The 13,768-nt window shown below is 42.4% G+C and overlaps 1 protein-coding gene across 1 annotated transcript in view; it reads right to left on the bottom strand.

The window, feature by feature from the left end:
• Positions 1 to 13,768, bottom strand: part of LOC147009418 (uncharacterized) — an 86,075-nt gene that overhangs the window by 59,493 nt on the left and 12,814 nt on the right. The window contains exons 3-4 of the mRNA XM_085861830.1: positions 13,544 to 13,735; positions 11,679 to 11,789 (exon numbers count right to left, since the gene is read on the bottom strand). Coding sequence (XP_085717956.1) covers positions 11,679 to 11,789; positions 13,544 to 13,735 — 303 coding nt within the window. The remainder of the gene's footprint in view (positions 1 to 11,678; positions 11,790 to 13,543; positions 13,736 to 13,768) is intronic.

The following is a 13,768-nucleotide window of genomic DNA, read 5'->3' as shown; positions in this document are numbered from 1 at the left end:
CCGTTTTTTGTTGTTGTTGTTGTTGTTGTTGTTGGTACATCTTCCATAGGTGCCGTGGGCTACCCAGATCTAGCACACATCCAAGTGCCAACCCATGGTGGGGGGGGGGCTTGGGCTGCCAGAGGGAGAAGACAATACGAATCCTCCAATTTTTCCTGAAGTCAGAAGCTGCGCATCCGACATAAAGTCCCCCCACCCTTTGCATCATCCGAAATCCAGGCCAAGGGGCTGCCAGCTATGAGTGACTGTTACCAGTTCATACAGAGAAATAAATGAGCATGAACTCCTGCATTTTATTCCAATAAAAACTGTTATGTGGAGTGTTGTGAAAAGTTTTATTGATATCAGTTTACCGCGACCCCAAAAAGCCGAAAACAGCAAATAGGAGCATGCCACAAAACGTATCTATAGAATCCTGTGAAGTTCAGATAACTTGATATTTGACTTTCTTTGAATACCTTATGAACCACTCTAGGTGACCAAGGTAAAAAATGAGCTTAGATATATTTGAACATTAATTGGCAGAAAACTTCTGATAACATATGGCAAAAAAAACCTAAAAATGCCACTTTTTGGGAGAAATTTCGAATTTTGGAACATACCGTAGCAAATAACTATCCAAAACTATATATTAGCAGATGTAGAATGTTCTTACAATCATTTTAAGCTGAACCGCATGTCCATAGGACATTCTGGAGGTGAGTTGTGGGTATTTTTCCAATTTCCTCAATTTTGGTGAAATAACGGTGGGCATTTTTAAAGATGGCCACCAAAAGGTCATGAAGCTACCTTCCTTGCAAGTCCATAAACTGATTTCAGACACTTGAGGTATCAAGCTAACCAAAAATCATGGTGGGGTTTGTTCCCCTTTTTGGTAATGAAACCCGAAATTTTGAGGTCTGGCTCATGGACTAATGTGTGTAAATGGAAAGTTTCCTCTCAATATGTTCAGCCAATTCAGAGAAAATTTATATATTTTAAGTTTCAATCCAATATGGCTGACAAACCACGCGACCTATGACACCATAAGTTTATATTCTGACTCGAATGGGGTAGTGGATCATGCTTTCAAAGTTTCGTGTTAATCGGATAAGATGCGTTTTTCTATCCAAGATGGCCACCAAACCTTGTAACTTGTCACATCACAATTTTTACCGTGTATACAGCCATGGCGTTCGATGATAATGGCAAAGTTTCGCTTCGACAGGGTAAGTGGATCCAGAGAAAACGTTATTTAATATTTTCTTCAATCCAATATGGCTGCCAAACCACGTGACCTATTCATTAAAAAGCACACATCCACTTGCCTTGGAGAATATGTGTGCGAAGTTTCCCCTTGAGCAGACCAGACGTTCTCGTGAAGATGTTTGAAGGTTTAGGGTAAATAAATTCAATATGGCCACCAAATCATGTGACCTATAAATTAACAAGGACAAATGTGTCCACGAGCAACGTCCTAAAGATTTTGTCGGCTAAGAAAAAAAAAATTAAATTAAAAAAAACAACAACAACAACAACTTCCGATATTTCGACACGTGCCTTGATTAAGCCAATAGCGAAACGCGTCATAATGTATTTACGTATTTACGATATAAATAATGTATTTACGAAATTACAATACGATAAATGGAATAATCTTAAAATAGTAACGTGAACTTTTCGAAACTTTAAAGCAAATGTCCGAATATATTTAAAAGTTCATGATAGATGCTCTCAAAAGGAACCGTCTATGTGAGGATGTGTTCATTTAAGGAGATCCGGATCTTGTATATACAAGAGCCGAGTCCTCGAGATTAAGGTTTGGTCTTCACAAGAAGAAGAACAAGACGAAGAAGAAGAAGACGAAGAAGAAGAAGAAGACGAAGAAGAACAAGAAGAAGACGAAGAAGAACAAGACGAAGAAGAAGAAGAACAAGACGAAGAAGAAGAAGAACAAGACGAAGAAGAAGAAGAACAAGACGAAGAAGAAGAAGAACAAGACGAAGAAGAAGAAGAACAAGACGAAGAAGAAGAAGAACAAGACGAAGAAGAAGAAGAACAAGACGAAGAAGAAGAAGAACAAGACGAAGAAGAAGAAGAACAAGACGAAGAAGAAGAAGAACAAGACGAAGAAGAAGAAGAACAAGACGAAGAAGAAGAAGAACAAGACGAAGAAGACGAAGAAGAAGACGAAGACGACGAAGAAGACGACGAAGAGGAAGAACAGGACGAAGAGGAAGAACAGGACGAAGAGGAAGAACAGGACGAAGAGGAAGAACAGGACGAAGAGGAAGAACAGGACGAAGAGGAAGAACAGGACGAAGAGGAAGAACAGGACGAAGAGGAAGAACAGGACGAAGAGGAAGAACAGGACGAAGAGGAAGAACAGGACGAAGAGGAAGAACAGGACGAAGAGGAAGAACAGGACGAAGAGGAAGAACAGGACGAAGAGGAAGAACAGGACGAAGAGGAAGAACAGGACGAAGAGGAAGAACAGGACGAAGAGGAAGAACAGGACGAAGAGGAAGAACAGGACGAAGAGGAAGAACAGGACGAAGAGGAAGAACAGGACGAAGAGGAAGAACAGGACTAAGAGGAAGAACAGGACGAAGAGGAAGAACAGGACGAAGAGGAAGAACAGGACGAAGAGGAAGAACAGGACGAAGAGGAAGAACAGGACGAAGAGGAAGAACAGGACGAAGAGGAAGAACAGGACGAAGAGGAAGAACAGGACTAAGAGGAAGAACAGGACGAAGAGGAAGAACAGGACGAAGAGGAAGAACAGGACGAAGAGGAAGAACAGGACGAAGAGGAAGAACAGGACGAAGAGGAAGAACAGGACGAAGAGGAAGAACAGGACGAAGAGGAAGAACAGGACGAAGAGGAAGAACAGGACGAAGAGGAAGAACAGGACGAAGAGGAAGAACAGGACGAAGAGGAAGAACAGGACGAAGAGGAAGAACAGGACGAAGAGGAAGAACAGGACGAAGAGGAAGAACAGGACGAAGAGGAAGAACAGGACGAAGAGGAAGAACAGGACGAAGAGGAAGAACAGGACGAAGAGGAAGAACAGGACGAAGAGGAAGAACAGGACGAAGAGGAAGAACAGGACGAAGAGGAAGAACAGGACCGAAGAGGAAGAACAGGACGAAGAGGAAGAACAGGACGAAGAGGAAGAACAGGACGAAGAGGAAGAACAGGACGAAGAGGAAGAACAGGACGAAGAGGAAGAACAGGACGAAGAGGAAGAACAGGACGAAGAGGAAGAACAGGACGAAGAGGAAGAACAGGACGAAGAGGAAGAACAGGACGAAGAGGAAGAACAGGACGAAGAGGAAGAACAGGACGAAGAGGAAGAACAGGACGAAGAGGAAGAACAGGACGAAGAGGAAGAACAGGACGAAGAGGAAGAACAGGACGAAGAGGAAGAAGAGGAAGAACAGGAAGAAGAGGAAGAACAGGACGAAGAGGAAGAACAGGACGAACAGGACGAAGAGGAAGAACAGGACGAACAGGACGAACAGGACGAACAGGACGAACAGGACGAACAGGACGAACAGGACGAAGACGAAGACGAAGACGAAGACGAAGACGAAGACGAAGACGAAGAAGAAGACGAAGAAGAAGAAGAAGAAGAAGAAGAAGAAGAAGAAGAAGAAGAAGAAGAAGAAGAAGAAGAAGAAGAAGAAGAAGAAGAAGAAGAAGAAGAAGAAGAAGAACAACAACAACAACAACACCGAGCTCTTTATGAGCAGCGTTCGCATAAAAATTAACAAACCTTGTTTTTTTTTGTATACATTGTCGAGGCTCGTATGAGAACATGTAAAAAGATGTCTTGGGGAGAGTGTGTGTGCAAAGTTTCGCCTCAATCTTTCCAGCCGTTCTGGAGAAGATTTTTTAAATATCTCTTTTCAAAACAATATGGCTGCAAAATCACGTGACCTATGACGTCATAATATTTTTTTATCTGGTGAGTAGTTGTGTTGGCCTGGTGTTGGCCTCGTGGTTAGGGTGGTGGCTTGTGTTCCTTGGGGTCCTGAGATAGAGCCCTGTATTCCACTGAATTAACACCAGGGGGTTGACTCAGCCTGTCATCCTTCCGAGGTTAGCGAAATGAATACCAGTGTACTGGTCCCGGTGTATGCCCCGGTAAGAATAGGTGTACCATACCCCTGTGTGTCATAAGAGGTGACCAGGGTTGGCGTCAGGAAGGGCATCCGGCAATAAAACATTGCCCCAAGAAGGGAACCATGGTTGCATGGAACCTGCAAAAAGCTAACCCCTGCTCATCAGGGGAAAATGGCTGCAAAAACGGTGAGTTGTTCAGATGATGCTCAAGAAATTTCAATTTTTTTCTGATGCAGCGTTCTACGTGTCGCAATGTCACCAGGATACCACTTCACTGTTGATATCACGAAAAATCACACTGCTTCCCCATGGAGAGTTCTTGTCATGTGCCAAGTTTCAATTTTTTCCATTGTTCAGTTTCGGAGATACAGAGGTCCAATTTTTTTCGGTTTTTCAAAGATGGTGCCAATAACACGTGACCTGTGATGTAATAATTATCAATGAAGTATGCTATCCAAAAAGATACATACTGTGATGAAAATTTATTGTCGATCGGACTTAGGTTGCTCAGAAAATGAAATTTAAAGTGAGACAAGTCTGAAGAGGACGATGGTTCACGAGCGGTATTTGATGATGTAGATTGTTTCAGAAGTCAACGATGAGACAATATGATAATGTTTGACCAAGTTATAAAATGATCAACATGATGTGGTATAAGTGACAGGTTATTAGCTGCAAAATGTCGAAAACCCAGTTTCGTTCAACAACTTAAAAAATTTGACCTTTGCATAACCTTTAAAGGCCACAAAACAATGTTGTGGACATTAAAATAAGGAAACAGGATAGGTGTTATAGCTTATTGGAGTTAGTTCGTCGACGAAGGTCGAAAACACGGTTCGATTCCCACAACTTTGAAAATTTGACCTTTATGAACTTTAAAGGTCAAAGGTCAAGGATTATGACCTTTGGTGCAAAACTTCCTATGGAACATTGCAGGAACAATATAACGTCATATAGGCTATATGGCATTTCACACTCATCGGATGATCCATACTTTAATGAAATCAGCGTAAAAACAAATTTGAAGGGGGCGCCATGGGCAAGGTGTTCGAGATAGAGCAAAATGGTTTGAAGACTTTAGATGGGGAATGACTTCAAGATTATGCATAAAAATATTGTCATCCCAGCTCTCAAAGTTTGGGCGGTCGTATGATTTTTATGTCAAAATTTGAAATTTTCTAAGTTCGTGACCTTGTGACCTTGACCTTGGGACGAAAATGAAAAATCGAGCTCCATGGGGCTATGCAGGTGCCATTGGGCTAACCAAATACCGAAACCCCTGCCAGATTCGACAAAACCCTCGGAGAAGATGGATTTTTATGTCAAAATCGCAATTTTCTAAGTTTGTGACCTTGTGACCTTGACCTTGAGACGAAAATGAAAAATCGAGCTCCATGGGGCTATGCAGGTGCCATTGGGCTAACCAAATGCCAAAACCCCTGCCAGATTCGACAAACCCCCTAGGACAAGATGCAAATTGAAATCGGCTACCCCCTAAAAACACATGTTTTTTGGGCGTGGCTCCGCCCATAATGGGCGCACCATGCCCATTTTCAGAAAACACAATTAGATCATGATATAAACCTCCCGCCAAAATTTTATCAGGATCGGATCAAAACCCACGGAGCTATGCTTGGGACAGACAGATAGACAGACAGACAGGCAGACAGACACACAACAATAACGAATATAGTGGTCACTTATTTTTTTCGTGAAGATATTTTTTTGTGAACCAAAAACCCCACAAATTTCTGGAGGAAGAAATATAATCTTAAACAGAAGAAAAATAGCAGGTTACCCAGCCTTGTAAGCTAGGTACCCTAACAGTCAAAAAGACCTAAAATGTTATTGCCCCGATTGTTTTAGTAATTTTACTGTATGGAGTCAAAGGGCAAGACCATATTTATGTACAACTAAAATGGCCGCCAGTCTACGAGTCGACCATCCTTAAGGAGATCACAAAATAAAGTGAGGGGAACGTGTTTGCCATCATGTACTGTGCTTGTGCCAAGTTTGAACAAAATCGGATCATGCATGTCGGAGAAATGGTTGGGGAGACATTTAAGTAACAAAATGGCCACTAGTCGGCCATCTTGGATCTGATCTTGAAAAGAAAATGACGTGCATATGTCAGCCATCATTCCTTATCTGGGTGCCAAGTTTGAACAACTTCGGTAAATGCATCTGTGAGAAATGGTTTTGTACGTGTTCGATAAGGAGTATATTTTTTACAACTAAAATGGCTACCAGTTGGCCGTGTTTGACCTAATGTCGAAAAAAAAAAGGCACATATATGTTTATCCTCATGTGTTGGCTTTGTGCCAAGTTCGAATGGAATGGGTCCAGACATGTCTCCAAGATATGGTTGTGAATGCACACACGAATGCAAGGACACGGAAATCGACACCAAATCTATAAGCCCCCTTTTCAGACTAAGTTCAACGGCAGGGGGCGGGGGGAATAAAGATTGTAAAAGTCACAAAAATAAATTACAGGTATTGCTGCCATTTTACCCAGAATGCTTTACATCACCCTATCCAACAAGTTATATGATCAAACGGAAGACTAAGAAGGAACCCGAAGAAGGAAAGAGCAAAGATAGAGTCATCAGGAGGAACCTGGATAGGATTCGTGTTTCAGCCGCCACTCCACAACCCTCAAACCCATCCAGATGCAGCCAAGTGAGCCTCAAAGAAAATGTCCTTTCGATAAATATTTCCTTTATGACGTCCTAAAAAGATAGTAAGTTTTATCTGTTTGGAATAATTTTCAATTTTGTTTGACTGCCAGGCAGGCAGAGTAAAAATATTATCTTACTCTTTCCACATGTGCGATCGGATGAATTCAAAGCCGAAATACCTCCATGAAAATGAAAGACTTGTCTTCCTCTTCATGTTCCGATTCGTGTTCAAAATACAACATTTGATTTAAACAACTTGCTCCATGATCATAAACTGATAAGACAAATGGACAGACGGACAGAAACCAATTGCTAAATCCCGCATTTGGCTTCACGTGCGTTGGGTACTCACTACAAAGAAAAATAACATTGCAGTCCCTCATCAGGACTCATTTTGGCCAGGAAAATGGAATTATAAGGTCTGACTGAAGGTCGAAATGTTTGTAAAAGGTCTCAAGGACCTAATGGGGTATTATGGTCTGAACGGTTTGAAAGGGTTCAAGGCATTGACAGAGTCATAAAAATTTCTGTTGTCTGAAGGGTACAAAGGTTAACAAGAGCTCAAGTGAGCACAATCGACACCCAAACAGGAAGGTATATACAGAATTGTGCTACCACATGGAAAACATCATCCTGGTTGCCATGGCAACCACTTTAGATGACGAACGTATGTCACGACACACCGTCTCCACAGTCTATACCTATGTACCAAATATGAAACGTGAAAGCTGAAAACTTTGGGAGTTAGAGTGCGGACAGGAACGGACGGACGGACGGAAGACCGGTATCACATAATACACCCCGATATATATATATATATATATATATATATATATATATATATATATATATATATATATATATATATATATATCGGGCGTATAAAAACACCTCACCGACACATTATTAAAAACACCTCACCGACACATTATTAACAAGAATGAGTGCACACTTTCTGGATTCAGACGGAAGTCCTCCACCATGTGCCAAAATTTCATGGAGCTGCCTCCTCCAACAACAAAAAAAATGATGCGAGAAGAACAATCATTTGACACGGCCTGTCACACGAGTGGCCCTTCCACCTACAGGAGTCTGTTAAATTGGGTTAGGAATGGTATAGGAAGCTGAAATTTTGCATGCCAGTTCTAACATACAAGTAGTATGTGTCACGTGCATGCGCAAAGCACAAGCCTTGACGTGATGAAGTTTCAAAATGGGCTTCTGGCATGGATGTGCAAAAATGATGGTATTCATACCCCTAAAATGGACACATTTTCCCTCATATCTTGACCAATATAGTAGCTACAAGAACGACTGAACACTTTCTAGATTCAGCAGGAGGTTCTCCATCATGTGTTAAAATTTCATGGAGCTGCCTCTTAAAATAAAACAAAAAGGGAGAAACAGAATTGTGCTACGACATGGAAAACAGCATCCTAGTTGCCATGGCAACCACTTTAAATGACGAACGTATGTCGTGACACACCGTCTCCACAATCTGTACCTATGTACCAAATATGAAACGTGAAAGTTGAAAACTTTGGGAGTTACAGTGCGGACAGGAACGGACAGACAGACGGACGGACGGACGGACGACTGGTATCACATAATACGCCCCGATATATATTGTTGCGAATTCGCGCCCTCCAGCGTGCGAACGACCGCGTGTAGCCAAAAGCGGCCGCCTCGCCCACCGGAACGGACAATTCAGTTGTGACCCTCCGGGAACTACTGCCCGGAGCCAGTCACGGGGGGGGGGGTTTAACCTCACCACAACTCAGAACGCATTCGACCCATGCGAAACAGGGTCCGATCGGGGAATGGTCGATTTACCTAAGTACTCGCGCGAGTAGCGTACCGAGGAGTTGGAACACGCCACAGGTCGACTCCGGACACGAACCACTTAAGCGGCTCGTTCCGTACTACAGGGATAACCGATCAGAGTTATCGTCGACGTTGACGGTTCCATTTATTTACCGGGCGTTTTAAACCCACTACCAATCCCTTACGTGATGCAAGATGGAGATTCAAGAAAAGGAAGGAGACAAAGCAAAGCGGGAAACAGTTCAACAAACAATGCACATTTATTACGGAAAGACGGAAGGCACGTATATTACAGTCAAGACAAAATGCAACAAATAACAGTCAAGACAAAAGCAATATGACCGAAGAAAAGGGCAATTATTTACAACAATTATACAGTTCTACTTGTCGGGACTCGGCGCCACATCACTCATTCCAAAAAGCAAAGGAAAGAAAGCCACCTCACAGGCAAGGAGGCAGACAGGCCCGTGGACCAAATGTGCGTGGAACCTGGAGGAGCGGCCAGGTCCACGAGACCGAGAAGGTCTTACCCGCGTCCTCGTGACGCGATGGCGGGCAAGCCACAATGTCCGTGCCGCTGCACCCCGACTCCGTGCCCCTGGCGTGGTTGGCGAGCCCTCTCCGGTGTGCTCCGCGCAAGCAGTTTGGTTGGCACCACGTTTAGGGTGGGGGAGGAACGGGGCCCCCCGGCACTATCTCAGCACGGATGGTGGGGGGGGGAATTGCTGATGCTCAGGGAGAGGGGAATGGCTGGCTGGCTTGGATCCCGCGACGAGACGGCACCAATGACGAGACGAGCGACCCCCACACCGCAACCTCGATGCCGACCGCCGTATTCACTGGACTCGAACTCGAACTCTTCACTCGCCCCGACCAGCTGTGAGAGTCGCCTTGTGCTCACGTCTTTATAGACCGGAGGAGGAGCCTGTATGCAGATTTCAGGATCAAAACACGATTGGAGGCGGGGCCACGCCACCCTCTGTTCAGCCATTGGTGTGGCAAAAAGGGGCGTGAGCCTTTTCTGATCCGAATTCCTTCATGAGAGGAAGGTCACATTTATCACGCTTGAAGGCGGGGCCATACCGCCCGACGCTCGCCCATTGGACGGAGAAAAAGGGGGCGTGAAGCCTTTTTGACCCGAATTTCTCCCTTGGAAAGGCCGCCATTCGCGCTCACGGCTCGATGCGTTCGGCACCAATCGCCGAATGGGCCCTGGACAGCACGACGTTTGGTGTTGACTGGTGGTGTGGTCGATGGTTGGAGAAGGAGATAGGCGAAGGTGGTGGGGGGTTTGCTGTAGTGGTTTGGTGGTTGGCATGCGTCGTTTGGGAATGGCGGTGAAGCGATGTTTGCGGGATGGAGTTGTGAAGGTAAAGGTAGTGGCTGTTTGCATTGTTGGCGGCTTAATGGTCCAAAATAACAATAGAAAAAGAAAAATGGCGAACTCAAAGCGTCCCAGCCCGGATGAATCACACATATTCCCTCTATACAACGGGTTTGGGCGAATTACACATGAACTTACCAATATATCTCACCTGAGGACTCTTTATGGTGTAATGCGAATTTCCACAACCGTAACAATATATATATATGTATATGTATATGTATATATATATATATATATATATATATATATATATATATATATATATATATATATATATATACATATATATACATATATATATACATATACATACATATATATATATATATTCATATATATATATGGCGACCAGGGTTGCGTCAGGAAGGGCATCCGGCATAAAACATGTGCCAAATCACTATGCGGATCATACGGGTGATCCGCTGTGGCGACCCCTAACGGGAGCAGCCGAAAGAAGAAGAAGAAGCGATATACATATATACATATATATACATATATACATATATATATGTACATATATATATATATATACATATATATCGGGCATATAAAAAGGTGTGTTTCAAGAGTACATAAATAATAGACGTAGTCACGTTTAAATTGTACGTAACCAATGGACATAGCAACGTTCCAACAGAATGTATTTAAAAGAAATACTCACGTTCCAATAGATGTACTCACATACCATTATCGGGTACCATTGTAATGATGTCTACAGGGTTTTATGCCATATTTCATTATAGTCATCATTATTATTGTTAGCAATATCAACATGACCATCGACTGGCATTATAATCATCATTATATCATGAACAATCATCATTATCATGATGGACCATTATTATAATCATCATTATTATCATTATGGGCCATTATCATGATGGACCATCATCATTGTTATTTTGTGTCATGATCATTATACACTATTCTCATGATCGACAATTGTCATTATGATCATTATGATGTCCTATTATCATGAACATTATGCCCCATTAATATTGTCATTATGATGATCATTTTCATTATCATTATGTACCTTTATCAATATTATAACATTATCATTGTGTACCATTATCATTAACATTATGCACCATTATAATTGTCATCATTTTGTATGATTATCATTTTCACTGTCATTATTATCATTATCATTATGAACCATTATCATTATAAGCCTGTTGCTGGTTTATTGATTAAGGAGGCCAGCTTTAGATGTTATGGTCTTGCGTTTGAGACACATTAACCACAACCCACCCAACCCTGTTATGATCAGATTATTGTTCCCTCCATCTTCTCTCCTCTTCCTCTTCCTTTTAACTAACTGTTGCCTCACTGCTCTATTGTCAATTTGTTTCCTTTTTCTCTCGGTCACCTCACTATTCCACAAGCCGATCGTTTTAAACATCCAAAATAAATCGACAAAAAGTGTGAAATTAGAGCTCAATCAGAATTTACTATCATTTGAATTCAGGATAACAGGATAAAAAAGGTATATTATTGTTGGTGAAAATATTTCCCTGAAAGGTGAAAGGGATAATGGATGTTTAAAAAACTGATCGACCATCATCATCATTGATATTTCTTAGAGCAATGAAATCAAAACAACGGGTTTTTTTTTTCTTCACACCCGGGTACATCATCAAAATGTCCGAATCAAAATGTGTCGGCATTGACAGAAACCTTCATTAGGATGTCTCTCGAAAAAAGAATCTTCAGAGTCATTTGGTTCTGGTCGATCCTGGTGGACATCAATGGCATGCTCGGTTTTTACTTCCACTTTCACAAATAAATCTGCAAAAAGTAACTTTTATGAAATGGAGGCAGTATTGTGTCACATTCCATGCTCTTAAAATAGCTAAATAAATATTGTATTAAAATCATCGATTTGAGTTCTTCCTTGAAGAGAGAAAATAAAACATTTCCCCATGAGAATGGTGTTGTGTCAAAGCATTACGATATTAAAGCATTACGTTCAGAACAAACCTGTCTCGATGTTTCAAGATGCTCATCAGACCACAACTTCAGTGGGAATTTCACCACCACCCAAAATCACAACCAACAAAATTGAGAGGGCAAGAAAAATGTGGAGAACCCAAAATAGAGAAAGTTTTCTCTCCAACCTGCATTGACTGGCAAATCACAAACAATTACAACTATCTGTTTGATTTTTTTTGTTTTGTCTTAAAAGTCAAACCCTCTTGGAAAACGAAATGACTGAGTGTGGTAGGTTAACATGTGGACAAATGCAGGGAATGGAATGAAGAGACCAAAGCCAAAACATGTGACTGTATGATGAGGGCAATGGAAATGATCAAAGGAGACAGCAAGTGGAGGAAAGCTCAGGGTTGGGTTTGGAAAAATCATGTGTTGATGAGCAATTGTTGTGAAGGACTGAAGTGTCACTCCATCATGAACATGCTGCTTTTTCTCTCCCAACAATGGATGGAGTCCCACAATGTGACACATCAGATCAGGGCCATCTATTGAGCCATAAAATCCTCTTTATCCCTCTGCTGTGACATTCCTCATTCTTCTGAGAGAAAGGAAGCAGCCTCTTCACTCTCTTCAGACCTTGATAGAATCACAAGCTGCTCAAACACTTGGAATGTCTTTGAATTCTGACAAATCTCTTACTCACTCTCTCTGTCCAAAGGACCATCCCGCAAACCCTCCCATCTCCTTTCTTAACAATCCTCATCAGTCACTGAAACTTTTTGGTCTCAATATCACCCATGAGCTCTCTGAGGGAGCATTTCTGCGTTGGCCTCCAAAGCCAGAGTAGGCATCCTCCATTGTGCAAAGTCCTTCCTTAATGCTCCTGAACTCTTATCAAGCAATAAGGCCTTCATCAGAAGCATGACGGCGCACTACTCTCCCCTATGGGCTGACACCCCTGCCTCACATCGCGCTCGGCTTCATGCCGTGTAAAACAAGGCCTCAAGGTGAATGGAATCTCCTATGATGAAGCCAAGTCAATGGGCCAATCATGGTGACATTCCAGACAGGACGGTGGTGTCTCTTTCTTGTCCTGTCTCCTTTTCGTCTGTTCTTTCCATGCTTTGTCCCCACTCCAGGTTTCTGCACTAAATATGTCCACCAGCAGCCCTCTTCTGGTGAAATTCCCAATTTCAAAATCACTGTTCGCCTCCATTCCTCCGTTTTTTTCCGCCCTGTGGAAACAACTTTCACATTTTCTTCACTCTCATTCTTCCCTCCAGATCTTCAAGACAGCTGTTGGCCACCATCTCAAATCATTCCACATCCAAACATGATCTTTGTTGGTTGATTTGTTACTTTTCTGTTTCATACCCACTTTCCCCTCACTCTTCTTCTTGTGTTTCATTCAACTTGTGTGCAGCTAGTTCACCCCCATGTATCCTTCTCCCCTACCGTTCATCTCACTTCTATTCTGCTGTTATTGTTGTCGTTTCCCCCTTTCCATTTTATTATATTCCATGAGCCTCTATCATGTACACAAAAAACTAAAAACTGGGCATGAAACAAGCACAGATCCCATCAGCAGTAATGACGATCATATAACTCACCATTCAGCTGGTCACTTTGCTCCTCTTCCAGACCAAATGAGTTCACATCCTCAATTTTTATCTGCAGAATATCAGATCCTTCCAGCTCCTCAACCTTCATTTCACACCCGAGCACAGTCAGCTGTTGCGATTCCGGCTGCACACGACAGGAATCCTTCCAACAACCAACTTGAGCGTACGTGGTGGGTGAACCTTTAAAGAAACAGTGAACATACCACTCTTCAT

The sequence above is a fragment of the Eptatretus burgeri genome, chromosome 17 (assembly GCF_056783735.1).
Source record: "Eptatretus burgeri isolate ZD-2024b chromosome 17, Ebu_testis_v1, whole genome shotgun sequence".
In the NCBI taxonomy this organism is placed as follows: Eukaryota; Metazoa; Chordata; class Myxini; order Myxiniformes; family Myxinidae; genus Eptatretus; species Eptatretus burgeri.
This window is presented reverse-complemented; position numbering and strand designations above follow the sequence as displayed.